This window comes from Callorhinus ursinus, unplaced genomic scaffold (assembly GCF_003265705.2).
Source record: "Callorhinus ursinus isolate GAN/ISIS: 27379988/994484 unplaced genomic scaffold, GSC_fseal_2.0 scaffold1, whole genome shotgun sequence".
Classification (NCBI taxonomy): domain Eukaryota; kingdom Metazoa; phylum Chordata; class Mammalia; order Carnivora; family Otariidae; genus Callorhinus; species Callorhinus ursinus.
Genome location: NW_027397063.1, coordinates 6,705,725 through 6,721,858, shown reverse-complemented (window position 1 = coordinate 6,721,858; position 16,134 = coordinate 6,705,725). Strand labels below are relative to the sequence as shown.

The 16,134-nt window shown below is 37.5% G+C and overlaps 2 protein-coding genes across 2 annotated transcripts; both read right to left on the bottom strand.

Moving 5' to 3' along the window:
- Positions 1-1,561: 1,561 nt before the first annotated feature.
- Positions 1,562-2,576, bottom strand: LOC112833867 (developmental pluripotency-associated protein 3-like). The gene has a single exon (XM_025885261.2). The coding sequence runs from the start codon at positions 2,455-2,457 to the stop codon at positions 1,960-1,962; it is 498 nt and encodes a 165-aa protein (XP_025741046.1). The 5' UTR covers positions 2,458-2,576; the 3' UTR covers positions 1,562-1,959.
- A 6,340-nt stretch (positions 2,577-8,916) lies between these two features.
- Positions 8,917-9,507, bottom strand: LOC112820788 (keratin-associated protein 13-2-like). Its single transcript, XM_025867782.2, has one exon. It carries the CDS (start codon positions 9,505-9,507, stop codon positions 8,917-8,919), a length of 591 nt encoding a protein of 196 aa, XP_025723567.2.
- Between the last annotated feature and the right edge of the window lie 6,627 nt (positions 9,508-16,134).

Below are 16,134 nucleotides of genomic sequence, written 5' to 3'. Positions count from 1 at the left end.
TGTTAAAAATTATTTTAATAAAAACTATAAAGCCAAAATGTGAGACTGGGTCTATCCGTCTCCAGATATTTCATTACCCACCCTTAACTTCTGTATTTGTTAAGCCACAATATGAAGCTACAAATGTGAAGACCAATGCATGCTGCAGTTGAGGTAGAGTTTTATTACTAGCCTTTTTGGCACTTCAAACCCCTCAGAAGACAGAATTAAAATGGAGGTGATAGGGGACAATCTCAGGCAAAGTGCTAAACCACGTACAAAAAGTATGGAGTAGGAAAGTAAAAAGTAAATCATTTTAAAATTCACAACCATATTCTTTTCCCGTCGAGAATTTGAAAATGAAAAACTAAATAGAATTCCATCTCATGACTTCAGCAAACTCAGGCTTGCTGTACAAAAGCCTTCCCCTCCATGTGTTGACAATCAACTAGAAGAACATTTCCACATCATTCTCCCAGAATGAAGTTTGCAGCTCCTGAGGATGCGCTAAATGTGGTTTGACTGTTTGTTTTTTCTGCTTTACCTAGTGCAATAATAGACCATGAGAAATCACCCTAAAATTGTTGAAGCTAAAGCATTTTTCAAATTTGGTTTATAAGCTAGAGGAGATGAACAATCAATGACACTTCTTCACCTTGCAGTATCTATAGGACTTAGAAAGCGAAGTCCTCTGGAATCAATTTTATAGTCAAGACATTAACCTCTGTGGTCATTTGCCCAGCAGGAAGAGTAAGCTGTTAAAAACACAGAATCAGCCACTATTCACTCTTTTTATGATTATGAGTGTGATAACAGCTTCCCTTTCAATTACATGACTGGGATTATTTTGCTGGTAAAGTACCAAAATGAGAGTGTATATAAAAAAACAAATTTAGATGTTATCCATTTGCAAAAATTCCCCAAAGTAAGGACAATACCTCATTGTCTGGAGTATAGATTTTTTACTAAAACTGATTTTAACTAAAAATTACAATATTATCTGGCCTAAAGAACTTGGGAAAACTCATGGAGTGTCGCTGTCAACTCCACCATGGATGGGGGCAGAGGAGACTGCAATCTTCTTTCTTTTGGAAATTCACAATATGCCTAAGCATATTTTAAAACTCTGAAAGGGGAAGAAAGTGAACCAGATTAATTTGATTAGTCCAATATTCATCACATAAATGTAAATTTATATCTAATCTATTATGTGTCCCTTAAGACTAGTGTTCCAAGAGATAAACATTGGGAAGTGGGACTTTAGTCATTTGGAGTAGAGGAATTTTACTGACTCCATCAAGAAGCAAAATGGAGATTGATGGGAAATCTTACAAATTCTGAACATAGGAGAAAAGAACAACTTTGGGCAATTTCTAATCCTTTGACTTCATTCACAAACCGCATATCTACCCTTTGCAGATTGAGCTTCCATGCCATCAGAAATGAATGCATCTTGTCACTTTATTTTTTTTAAGAGGTATTCAAATAAGTCAATTTTAATAAGATCCTCTACACACACATTTGCTACTGAAAATTGAAATAGCACAAAAAAATTTTATTACCATTTTTGAAAACCACAAAATCTAGCATACACATCTGCCCTAATCATGCTCTAAACCAAATCACCCAAAGTTTTCTGTGTATTCCTTCTGCACAAGTTACTTGGCTTCCAATTTTTGAGGTTAGGTCTTGTCTTAATGACTTCAGGCCTCTCAAACACACAGGCAACACTCAAAACCTATTAGTGCTTTCTTAGGTCAAATCAAAAGGTGGACATATACTGAAGTCATTCAAATGCAAACTACAGGATTCCTCACAAATTATTGGTATGAAGGTAGAAAAGATACAAAAGACTTTATAATATCATAGATTACCAAAATATTATAGTTTGCCCTAACATAGAGCAGCTTTCCCAAGCTGCTGCAAAATGATCCTAAAATCACTAGTTAAGAAGAAACCATACAAGAATAAAGTTTATGTTTACATTGGCTCTATGTCACAATTATTCTCCATGCTGGTTTCCTCAGAAAGATCTTTATGATAAAGACAATAATGACAGCGACATCTAAATCTTTCTACTCTTGATTCACCCTCCTCAGCTTCCTTCTGCTGTAGATCTTTTTGAAGCTGGGGCCCCGGGCTGAGGTAGCGCTGGTACTGAATCATTCGAATCATCCTTGCCATCCTTTCTTTCCGAGCAGTTAACAAAGTCCTTACGCCAGTCCTCCTCCTGCTGCTGCTAAGGATGCGCTCAACCAGCCCCTGTGGTTTCTTCTCTCTGCCCTGCTGCTGGGATGGATATTCTGGTAGAGGGGAAGGGAGTTTGATACTACAGTCGAGAGTCAATTTACCAAGATTCTTTGTTAATACTTCGGAGATAGTTTGAGAGGCACCCGAGCCTTCCTGGGAATTCTCTTCACTGGGCATCTGAGATGACCCCAGGGCCCAGGTTGGGTAAAGCTGCTTTGGCAAATCCATTGGAAGCCTGGTCACAGACCGAAGCTCCTCCTGGATCTTCGGGGTCCAGTGGGAGGTGATGCTCAAGACTCAACTTGCTACAAAATACCCTGGGAAGAACTTTATAGGCCAGAAGGAGCAAGAAAAACCCAAACTCCTTTGGAGTGGCAAGAGAAAGAACCGCATCTTGTCACTTTAACTCACAGACGTTAACATGACCCTATGAATCTTCCAGAAATGCCCATTATAAACCTATATCACATCTTGCCAATTGATAGTCTACTTACATTGTCAGCATATGGTTAATTTTCATTTAGCTGAGGTTTTTGTTTTTTTTTTCTTTCACAAATAATTATAGACTCACAGAAAGTTGCAAAAATTGCACATAGAATCCCTTGAGCATTACCCAGTTTCCTTCGATAGTGACATCTTAATTAACTGTACTACAATGTCAAAACCAGGAAATTGATATTAGCTCAAAACTGTCAGACTACAACCATATTCAGTTTTACCAATTTAAACATGCACACATTTATGTGTGTGTGCGTTTGTACAGTTGCATGTAATTTTATCCTATGTATAGACTCATGTAACCACTGTTGCAATCAAGATGGAGAACTATTCCATCAATGGCTAACTCTTTCATGTTAGAAAAATTGAAAGGGATAATGAATCTGAAATATGGACCCCCAGTTGTAGCTATTATGTATACATAATGTTATTTAATTTAATTAAATCTGAGGTTTTAAAAGAGTGAAGCTTGTTTTTCCTAAGCAATGATATGAAACAGTGGTGTGACAATTGAGGTGAGGTGAGGGGTGGGACAGGGCAGGAAGAAAGACCAAGTCAAAATATCCCACCCCTTGGGCACCGGGGTGGCTCAGTGGGTTAAGTGCCTGCCTCTGGCTCAGGTCACGATCTCAGGACTCATGATCCCAAGGTCTTGGGATTAAGCCCTGCCCAGGCACCTGGGATGGAGCCCCATGTCCTGTTGGGCTCCCTGCTCAGCGGGGAGTCTGCTTCTCCCTCTGCCACTCCCCCCGCTTGTGTGCTCTCTCCCTCTCTCTCAAGTAAATAAATAAAATCTTTAAAAAAAAAATCACACCCCTATGTAATAATATCCCTTTTCCTCAAGCAGACACAGTGCCATTAGAAAAGCCTAAGTTGAAAGAGTAGATCTTTCAATGTATAGTGTATGTAATACCTTTTCTTATTTTCTATATTAAAGGAAAAAAACATCGTTCACATGTATTACATGTTTAATATGTTTTACAACTGACATTTCTGATTTCACATACTGTTGTCAGAAGTCTTGAAAGACTTTGAACTAGGGGACCTGGGAATGAATTACTATGTGGTCTGTCTTGCTCACCTTTCAGGGTATCTGCACTTTTTACTGCTTTTGATCTGTTTTGTTGTAAAAAATTCATAATAATGCAAATGATTCCTGTCCATAGAAATGAAAATTATTTCTGTCCAGTGCCACTGATTTTCACTCCATAGAGCGACCCTTTTGCACCTGTCTTTGTAAATTCATTTCAGCATTTCTGACAGCAGCCTACATAACTGTGTCCCTTGAATTCTCCTTCCAGCCATTTGTAACTTTCCAATGGTCTTCTCATCTATTAATGGGTTCAGTAAGCTATTTCATTTGTGTTTGTTTTTTATTTACATGAGATTCTACTATTTGAAAAGTTATCTCTTAATACTATTAGGTTTTATATCGTATCCCATTTTACACATTAGCCTTCTGTTTCTCCCTTTCCAGGCCACAAAGAAGAATCTAAACTGTAGTGGGTGCATTAACAGCCCACACCCCACATGACACTACTATCATTTAATATGAATAGGTCTATAATGCTGAAGGAAACCTTAGAGATCACAGATTATCAAGGGCTATCTCATTTTACATATATGGAAGACAATACCCAGGGAAGTGAGGTGATGGATATAAAATCAAAGTCTGGTTAATAAGAGAACCAGCAATAGAACCCAAGTCCCAACATGTTTTTTATTTGCTTTATTTCCCTGTCCATGGTGCCACAAAAGGAAAGGAAAATTACAAGATTTCAAAAGCCTAGTCTACTGATAGTAATCTTAAATATAGCAACATTCTTCTAAGCTGGAAATTTAGTGTCTATTTAACAAAAATATCAGTACTTCTTTAAAACCTAGAGCATCCAAAAGATATACCAGACCACACACACTAATGAAAAATAATAGAGTGCACAATTTTGGTTCCAGTCAGTTAAATCTCTACAATCTCATTTTTCTTCATTATTTTCTACTTGCTTATAAGGATCTACTTCATTGTAAAGGATAAGCCTTGAAATGTAACATTACTAAGATTTAATAATTTTTAGTGCGTGAATCAAATAGCCTTTGATGAGCAAAGGCTATTTTTCTCTAGGTAGATGGTTGCTGGTCCAATTACAAGGGGTATCTTAGAACAGGTACAGTTTATCTAGGGAAAGTTCATAGTCCAATAAAGGAATACTCTTGACAATCTTGATTGTGTAGAGAGGGTTCAACAGCACCAGAAGCTTGTGTAGTTTGTGCATGAAAAATATGATCAAGCAGCAATTTGATGAGTAATTTATATATACAGACTGGTTGGCAAAATACACAAAAAATTTACAGAAGCAGATAAGGTGGGTGGCAAAAAACAGGGTCCACAACCGAGAAGTGGCAATTATTATGTCCCTAGACCCAAGACTCCATGTCAGCAATGTGGTGGGGCCTGCATAAAGCAACAGTTCTTGTCTGGCATGCATGTGGCAATCAACATACATGGTAATTAGAGAGTAGAGATAAACACACTCTAGGACTGGGGCTTGGGTGAGTGAATGGAAGCCTGAGGTGTATCCTTTAAGAAGGCAGTCCTTTGCACAACTCTGATGGTGAGTGTCCCCTTAAGAATGAGATGCTGCATTAAAGCAAATCAATGGGATGAGGACAGAAACAGCAGAACACTAGGAAATCAGAAAACCCCTAAAGGGGCAGTAAGGGGAACTCCTGGAGCAGCAGTAAGTAAGGCATGATGAGAGGTATGATTTCTTGTTGAATAGCTGCATAAAGTACTTTGAACTTGAGAAACAACTCATGTTTCCTTAATTCAGAGTGCAGTGCCTCTCAAGTTATAGTCTGCATCCCTGAACTCTACCCTGTGTGTGTTAGCATTTTATTAGATTGTTAATTGCAACTGAATGAGTCCCCAGTCACATAAATAAGCACATTAATTTTGCTTCCCAAGAATAACATGAGCCCAAAGAACCATTCCTGCATATCAAATATGAAGGTTGTTTTTTATCAGTGACAACTTGTCACTCCAGACAAGAGGCTCAGGCTTCCTCAAGCATCTCTCTATTTCTGGACTGGTAGGGTTGCACTGGCTCATTTTTTATTATTATGTAATCTCTCATCTTCTTGTGCCCAGATTTCAGAATTTAATAAAAAGAGCTTGCAGTTTTCCTCCTTGAACCCCACACAATATTCTTCCAGGTGACTGTACCATTGCTTATGCAGTTACCTCTTCCTGAGGCTCCCTTGGCATCCCCTTACACCCACCCTTCACACCAAGATAATGGGAGGAGGTTTGTCTCTTCTACTACATGTGAACTAGCTCTTTACAAGCAAAAGTCTTTGTCTTTTCTAAGTTCTCAGCATTTTTCTCAAAAGAACTGTAATGCAAAGTGAAAGTTCAAAATATATTTAGTGAGCTGAATTCAGAGCAAAGAGCTAACATCACCTAATGTAGTAAGGGCATTAGAAGTGGGGTAGTTATGAATGAGCAGACTGAGCTTGAGAGACAAATGCCCCTCTTCACTCCTAGCTTCTTCTTAGCCAACGACAGAGCCCTGCCTTCTATTACACCCTGTCACCATCATCCATTAAACATCGACCAATGTTACCTGGTGCCCAGACTCAATAGGACATCAGAAGGTGGATGTGGAAAAAAGCAGAGTGCATGTAAAAGGTGAAAAAATCATGGAGGGAGGGAGGGAAGGAGGAAGGGAAGGAGAGAGAGAGAGAGATGGAGATATGAGGGGGGAGAGATGGAGAGGTTGAGAGAGAGATGGAGAGAGAGAGATGGATATATGAGAGAAAGATGGATATATGGAGGGCAGATAGAAAAGAAAAGCAGAGGGGTAAGAGAAGAAAAGTGGAAAATGGAAACTAGCAGTGATGAGATACTGGGAAAATCACAATGCAGACAATGAAGGATGCAAAGGGTATTCATCATGTCTGCTCCCTGAAATCTGAATCTTCATGTTATACTTGGAAAAGCTTACATATTAAAAGTATGCCAATGTATGCATTTTCTCTCCCCTCCTTTGACCCTCCATTTCAGTCTTTGGCCTCTCACCTCAAAGATTCCATTATAGTGGGGAAAAATCTCCAAGTCATTCCAGAACTAGACCCTCTATGTCACTGGATACCTCTTCCTTCCATCTTGGGGTTGTTCTCAGTTTTAAACATTGTGTGTACTCATCACTCCTTATTGGGCCCCCATGCTTTCCTTGCTTGAAGGTAGAAGCTTCTAGTTCTATTAGGTTTGCTGACTGTGTCCCCAAGACTTTCTCACTGGCCATACTACTGTGACCTTCTTGAGTTTGCTTTCCCAAATGCTTTCTTTAGTCTGCATTTTACTCATTCCACATTGTTTTAAGAAGGGAATAGTAGTCCACCCTCACTGCTAATGGTAATAGTTCAGACTCACAGAATCTTTTTGTCTTACTAATAAAATTTTTAAGTGTTTCTTTACACCAAAATCAATGAGTAACTCTGCACCTAGATGACACATTTTTATTAATTATAACTCTTTGAATGTGACAGAAATCTTAAATTTTATCTTAATTATTTTAATTAGTTTAAACCAAAAGAAGACTTTATTGGCCCATATAATCGAAGTACATGAAGGGCTAATAAATCTGGCTTAAGGGATGATGGAAACCAGAGACTCCTGTGTCACCAGGAACTTCTCTGTCCCTCCTCTCTATTCCTCTATTTTCTGTCTCTTGGGCACATTTCTGTGTACAGAAGACCTGGTTCCCACGCATCCATGCTTAGCCCATTATTTTCTTGGATATAAAAGAAATGGAGCTCTCTTTCCTCAGCTTCTATTAGAAAAAGCTTGAGGCAAAAGTATCCGGGAAGACAAATCAATAAACACTCACGGCACACGATTGCAATAAGTGGTAAATCTTTGTTGGTGATTTCTCCCGTTCACGATAAGTTGTCACTATATATGTTATGAAAAAGTTTTAACTGAATTCTAACACTACATTTAGCCTCTGAGACAAAAACTTGCTCATATTAAAAATAAACACAAAGGGTGTCCCTGCCTCAGATCTGCATAATGTCCTACAAGGATGTATCCACTTTTCACTACCACAACTGAGCAGTAGATCCCAAGAATACCTACATGGGTTATAAGATTCAGAACACTGAAAGTTATCTAATCTTACCTCCAATTCAAGGCAGAAGTCATAAGACAAACAAACAAGGGATTATTCATCTTTTACTTGTTGAGAAACTGAATAGCCTCAAAGTACCCAGGTCATAATAATTTTTTAAATTTGTAACTCATAAATTTATATTTTTTATAATAAGCCAAAATATTTCTTCCTATAACTTTTTCCATTCCTCACAGTTTTTTAAACTTTAAGACTCTGTTTATCTGTCTCTCTCTTACACACACACACACAAATACACACATGCTGAATAACCCATATTTCTATATATTTAAAGACAATCATCATGTCCTCCAAACTCTAACACTTCATATTTTCTGTTTTTCATGTCAATATATCATATTCATTCAAATAATTTATATATTTTCTAAATGCTTTTTTACCCAGTTAACATCTCTGGACAAATTCTAACTCAATACTGTTTTGAAAATGTAAACTCAAAACCAAATAAGCATATGATGTCCTCACTGAAAACATGATGAGAATGTTGACTTTATATGGGCATACTCTCAATAATAAAAATCCTACCAGCTTTGGAAGACATGCACACTTATTAGCTCTTAGTCAGTACACTACCCAGAGAATTTCACCAGATACCAGGCCTGCTGCCATTTCCTAGGGAAATCCAAACCTACTTCCTAAGGAAAGTATTCTGAGGGTCTGGAGCCCCAAAAATAGATCACAAATCAGACTTTGAAAATCAATAAAGAACAATGAGAACATATCAGATACAATAGTCAATGAATTTATTAGGTCAAACAAAACTGAATTTCCATACATTTTGTAAGAAGAATTTATGTAATTCTGAGTCAATTGTTCAAAATTATAGGCACACACTTAACATTTTGGTCATTCATTAATTTCACTGTCTAAAGGAACTAGTCTATCAGCTGGTACTTGATGCCAGACAAAGGGTGAAGAGCTGGAGGTGAGAGGCGTTTAGCTAACATTACTGATAGCAGCTCTATGTAGAGACTGAAATATTTTGCTCAAAGGGTCTGGAAACTCAACAGGTTTGTCTAGAGAAGGCTGATCTATAGGTTGGCCTGTAACAAGGAGACTGGCAGCTCCTAGAAGCCAAGTAGGTTGGATGCCAGAATCTGGATCCATAGCCCAGAGAAGGGAAGCCACAGACTCCAGAACTCATGGATCTGGAGCCCTGGGATCCACAGCCCAGTGAGTAAGAGCTTTTGGATCCATAGCCCAGGGAACGGCAGCTGCTGGACCCAATGCCCACAGACCCAGAGCAAGTCGTCTGGCAAGGACTGCAGAGTGTGGAGGTCCTCGGGCGGTGGCAGGACGTCTGGCACGAGCTGGACACCACACGGGATGTCTGGCAGCTGGTGGACTCACAGCAGTTCTCCTGACAGCCACTGTAGAGAGAGGATCCCAGCTGGCAGGTGCTGGGAGAGCATAGATCAGTGCGGTAGACCAGGTTGCTGGGGCAGGAAGAGCCACAGGAAGAACTTGGGGAGCGCAGGTATGCCCCAAAGGAGCGGGAGGAGTAGTTTCCAGAGCAGCAGTTGTAGGACATGTGGGCAGGAGATGGGAGTTTGGCTGAGTGACAGTGAAGAGATGCTCTGAGTTTCAAAGCCATGGTCTGGACTCCAAGTTATATATACTCTTAGAAATGGGTGTGTCACCATCCAGATGCTCCCTCCTCCTTGCTTGTTACTTTATGCAAGAATGCCTCTCTAGGTTATTGCTTAACTCTAATTTATCACATCTTCACATAGTTAATTGTGCTTCAATCACTCTGATACACTTTGGAAGAAGCTTCTCAGTTTCTTTCTCCAGGAATTCTCTGTGATTTGACCTTTGAAGTTATACATCATCACACTTCCAAATACCCTTCCCTTTTTTATCCACGTAGGCTGTGAGTCCTTGTCCCACCAAATGGACTTGCATAAACTTTTCCTTCACTTCCACGAGACTATCAGGACCATCAGTGGTTATTATTCAACATACTTTGTCCTTTTCTTCATGACCATATAACAATGGATTTCTCCAAATACTAATTATGCTCAGCAGACTCAACAATCTATCAGTTGAAACTTTTACTCTTTTTCTATTTGAATTAATCCATGTAATTACTGATATCTATTAATTTAGCTTAACTAAATTGTGGCTTCATTTTTTGAAGCAACTAACTTGAAGTATTAGAGCTACATGGGTCTTTAATATCTGTGGTCAACCCACACATTGAAAAATTATGCCTTGGAGAGGTTCAGTAAATGCCTCCTAAGGGCTAGGAAAGATAGAAGCTTGAACTACAGTCTCCTTTTGCAGAGTCAAGATCCAAATACTCTGCAAATATAAAAGCAAATTTAACTTTAACATGTCTCAGAAAAGAATCTATTAAGCTTATTTATACTAAGATATAAAAGCCTAATAAAGCCTTATTTACCTCTCCTAAGAATATTTGCACTGAATAGTGTTCAACAGTAGATGTCCATGCATCATTGATCTTTATGCATTTAAAGTATATTTTACCTTCTAGCCCAAGAAAGAGAAAAGAATTTGGATAACCCATACTTAGATTAATGAAAAAAAAAAAAGGAAGAAGAAGAAAAAGGGTTTCTTCTTATCTGGTTTGTGCCCATTTGTCTTCTTTAGAATCTGACATTTTATTTGGTTTAACTAAGGGGAATGGCATTTACAATTGTCATTGAAAAGAAAGCTCCTTAACTACCTGAAAATTAACTTGCTGAATTCCAAAGCACGCTGCTTTGGAGCACTTAGTTACTTTGTTTTATGATTATCTCTCCCATGCAGAATCCAAAGTGTGGCATGCATCACATGAAGAGCCCTTGTGCAATACTTAAACCATCACTCTGATTCACTGAAGTAAAATAAGTTATGCTTTATGAATGGACACCTATTAAATTTACTAAAGAAGTATGTGCCATCCCCAACACATGGGATTCCTTAAAATGCCAACCTTTAAATCCTTTAGAATGCACAGTATTTCTCTCTTCCTATTCATAGTTGATTCTGGTAAAAATAAATAGATAAATAAAAAAGGCTTTCTAATATCCGGAAGTTCTTGCTTCTCCAGGTTAGCTCCCCATGCCTGGGAATTAACATGAAAATAACTCGGGAATAAGTCAATTCCAATTAATATCACCCCACACCCATTGCTAATTAGGTGAACACTTTTCATTAGTCATTCGTGCACTTTGTACAGATACTAGTGAATAACTCATAAATGCTAATAAATGTGTCCCTCTGAAAGGAAGAAAAAGCAAAACAAAACTAGAGTGGTTTTAATAGTTCAGAAGTGGATCCTGGAACTAATAAAACACTCTGTGTACTCTACAAACACAGGCAGAGTTTTTAAGAAAAAAAATCACTATCTGGGTATGTCAGAAGAAAAATGCTATATTGCAATTTTTTTTGAAATGGAGAAATACCAATACTACATAGAATAAACCAGCATTAGAGGGCTCAGTAGCCACAAGTAACTTTATGATCTGAATTACTTGAGTATTGATTATTTTTCCAGGTCATCACATTAATGTAGTTCAGTCTTCAAACTGACAATCCCCTTTTGCAATGTTTTCAGAAATTTTTGAATACCTTTCAAACCAAGTGAATATTAGTAGAAATAGCAGAAATCCATATATTCCAGCAGGTACCTTTATCTTTCCTGTTCACTTTTCTCTTATATTCTCAAAACTGCCTTCTCTAGACCTACAAGGGACTTTTATCACCCCATCTGCAAAGGTTCTGCTTCCTAATAGCTATTCCTCACTAGGATTTTACTTTCCAAGTTCTCTCACCTGGGGAGTGATTTATCTGTTAAAGGTTATCACTAAGTATGGGCTGAAAGACCCATTTCCGGGGAAAAGAGGAGGAAAAGCATTCAACATCTCTGCTCTGGCTTCTGGCCCAGGCGCCAAGCAAGTCAGCCATGAGCTGCTACTTTCCCAGAGGTCATCCTGCTGCCCTGTTAGACTCTCTGGGTGCTGGCACTCCTCGAACATAACCACAGCCTCTTCCTGCTGCAAACTGACCATTTTAATTCTGCAGAACTGCATCATCCATAACTTTAATTGAAAAGGCCAGTGTAGCTGATTTCTAGACTCTGCTTCCAGAACTCACTGATCTTCTGACACTTGCCTTTGCCTAATTCATTTTGAAAATGGAAAAAAAAGAATACACAGAGTAAAAAGCAAACTCTAGAGCAGTTTTCTGAAATGCCTAAACTCCCAATTCTTACCATTTTGTCATATTTATTTCATCTCTCTCTCTCGCTCAATTAAAGACATAAAACATTACAGATACGATCCCTCAGTGGGCCAACCTCAGTCTTCTGCTCTTTCCTATCTTTCCACTAATGCCTTCAGTTTGAAGGAGTCTTCCAGGAAATTTTCTGCACACATATTTATAAGTGTATGTACTTTGTTGTTTTGTTATCATTATTATTTCAGATTTTATTTATTTATTTCAAAGAGAACAAAAGAATGGTGGAAGAGGGGCAGAAGGAGAGAGAGAGAATCCTCAAGCAGACTCCCCAGCAGGGAGCCCAATGCGGGGCTTGATCCCAGGACCCTGAGATCATGACCTGAGCTGAAATCAAGAGTGTGATGCTTGGGCGCCTGGGTGGCTCAGTTGGTTAAGCGACTGCCTTTGGCTCAGGTCATGATCCTGGAGTCCTGGGATCAAGTCCCGCATCGGGCTCCCTGCTCGGCAGGGAGTCTGCTTCTCCCTCTGACCCTCCCCCCTCTCATGTGCTCTCTATCTCTCATTCTCTCTCTCAAATAAATATATAAAATCTTTAAAAAAAAAAAGAGTGTGATGCTTACCTGAATGAGCCACCCAAGCACCCCTGTTTCACTATTATTGTTTTAAGTTGTAAGAATGCAGTCTTATTGCACATATATTTGTAAATGTATTTTTATGAACAATTACTTTTTTATTTTTTTAAATTTTTTAAAATTACTTTTAAAATATAGCCATGTTGATATTTATATATTTGGGTATTGTTCTATTATCACTTCAGGGGCACTTTGTCAGGCACTGTTCTAAGCACTTTATTACAAATATTAGCTCATTGAATCTTCATAATAATCCTATTCAGTACCTACTGCTGTTATTCTTATTTTAGAGATGATGAAGCTGAGACAAATAGGTTGAGTTTCTTGCCCATGGCCACTCATGTAGTAAGTAACAGAAATGGAATTTGAACCCCGATACTGGACCCATTGTCAGAGTTTGTGCAAACAAACACTCTATTATAATATAAAGATCTAGTTTGTTGTTACTGCTGTATAGAATTCTTCCATAGTAATACCACATTTTATTGATCTATGTCCTTATTATTTTTAATTTCTCACTATCACAAATCATGTGACAAGGAAGATACTTGTATTTATGTGCACATCTAGGGTTTCTGTCAGGTACACACTTAGAGGTAGACTTGCTAGGTATTTTCAATTTCATTTTCAATTTTAGTGTAGTAATTGGGAGCATAGCCCTTGGAATCAGAACGGCTGGGTTTGAATCTTGACTCTATCATTTGCTAGTTATATAACTCAGACTCTTTCAAGTTTAGTCTTTTATTATTACCTTTTATCAATTATTCTATAGAGTCATTTCTCCTTTCAAATTAATTTTTAATTCTTTGTGTATTATTTATTTTATGCCTTTATCTTTTTTTAAAAGATTTATTTGTTTATTTTAAAGAGAGAGAGAGCAGTAGGGAGAGGGGCAGAGGGAGAAGGTGAGAGAGAATTCTCAAGCAGAGTCTGCGCTGAGCAAGGAGGCTGACCCAGGGCTTGATCCCACAAACCTGAGATCATGACCTGAGCCAAAATCAAGAGTTGGATGCTTAATCCACTGAGCCACCCAGGCACCCTTGCCTTGTCTTTCATACATTACAAAAATATTTCTCCACTGCGTTGTTTGACTATCTTTTTTAAGCTCAGCTCTATTGAGATACAATTTACACATAATGAAATTCACCTCTTTTAGGCATACAGTTCAATGAGTTTTGACAAACATATAGTCAAGTAACCACCAATGCAATGGAAATACAGGACATTTCCATTATCACCCAAAGTTTCCTTGTGAGTCAATCTCTTCCCACCATATATCTGAATTTCTGTCCTTATAGTCTTTTCTTTTCTGAAATGCACTGTAAATGGATCTGTCCATTACACAGCTTTTTGTGGCTAGTTTTCCTCACAGAGTACACTGCTTTTGAGATTCATCCATGTTGTTGTACAGTCCAATGGCCCCTACCTTTTTATTGCTATGTGGTATTTCACTGTATGTATGCTATCCACTCACACCATCTATGGACATTTCGATGATTTCCAATTTGAGGCTACTAGGGTCTAAACTGCCATAACCATTGACATGCAAGTTTCTTCATAGACATATGTTTTGTTTTTTCTAGATAAATACTTGGTGGTGGGATTGCTAATTTATATGGTAACTGCATGTTTAGCATTACAAAAACACTGTGAGACCATTTTCCATTTTGCATTCCCAACAGCAAGTTCCAATGTTCCAAATCCTCAATAGCACCACGCATATTATTATTATCATTACCATTACCCATTATTATTTTGCCTACTCTAGGAGGCATGTAGTGGTGTCACATGTGATTTTGGCTTTCATATTCCTGATGATAATAATAGTGCACAGCTTTTGATGTGCTATTTGCCTTCCATAGCTCTCCTACAGTGGTACCTATTTAAATTATTTTATCATTTTTGAGTTGTTTCTCTTTACATTATTGAGTTGTAAGAGTCCTTTGTATATCCTAGATCCAAGGTTTCTATCAAATAGTGTTTTTCAAATATTTTCTCCAAGGTTGTGGCTTGTGGCTTGTCATTTCATTTTATAAAAGTGTTTTGAAGAGCAGATATTTTTAGTTTTTATTAAGTTCAATTTATCAGAAAAAATATTGGTATATGGTACAAAGTTTGAGTCAAGGATTTTTTTATTTTTTGTCATATAGGTATCCAATTATCCTGGTACCATTTGTTGAAAAGACTGCCCTTTTCCTCCTGAATCACTATAACAACTTTGTCTAAGTCATGTATGTACAGAGTTATTTCTGGAGTCAGACTTCTGTTCCATTAAGGTACATGTCTACCCAACACTACCATGCCTTAATGACTATAGCTTTATAGTAAGCCTTGACATCAGATTGTAAATCCCCAAACTTGTTATTTATTTTTAAAATTATTTACCTGTACAAGTTCTTTTTCATTTCCATATAAATTTTAGAATGAGTTTGCCAATTTCTACAAAGAAGTTGATATGTTTTTTTCATTGGTATTATGTCAAATCTGCATGCAATTGGGGGAGAATTGAAATCTTAATAGCCTTTGTTTCATGAGCATGACATATCTCTTCATTTATTTGAACATTCTTTGATATCTCTCATCAATGTGTTGTGGTTTTCATTATACAAATCTTACATATGTGTTATTAGGTTTACAGCTAAGTACTTTGTGGAGTTTGGTGCTATTTTAAATGGTATTTTAAAATTTCAATTCCTATTTGTTCATCACTTTTACATAGAATTACTTTTTTTTTTTGTATATGGCTTTGTATCCTGCAAGTGTCCAAAGTTCATTTATTAGTTCTAGCAGATTTTTGTGAATTTTTCAGATCTTTTTGTATAGGCTATAATGTCATCTGCAAATAAAGACAATATTCTTTCTTCCTTTAAATATGTATGACTCCTTTCTTTTGGTCTCATCATATTGAGTAGAACCTCCAATACAATGCTGAATGGAAGTGGTCAAAGCAGACATCCTTGCTTTGTTCCTGAGCATTCCATCTTTCTTTATTAACTATGATGCTACCAGTATGGTTTTGTAAATATCACTTATTAGGCTGAGTAAGTTCTCTTCTAAATCTTGTTTGCTGAGAGCTTTTACCATAAATGCATGCATGCTGAGTTTTTCTAAATGCTTTTTCATGCATTTGTTGAGATTATCTTATAGTTGAGTTTTTAATCCGTTAATGTGATAAATTGCAGTAGGTGATTTTGAATATTAAATCAATTCCGCATTCCTGGGAAGAACATCCTTGATCATGATGTATTATACTTTTAATATATTACTGGATTAGATTTACTGACATATTTTCTAAGTTTTTTTTAATGCCTATTTTATGAGGGGTATTAGTTTGTGATTTTCTTATAATAGTGTCCATGTCTAGTTTTCTATGAAGGTAATGTTGATCTTATAAAATTAGTTGG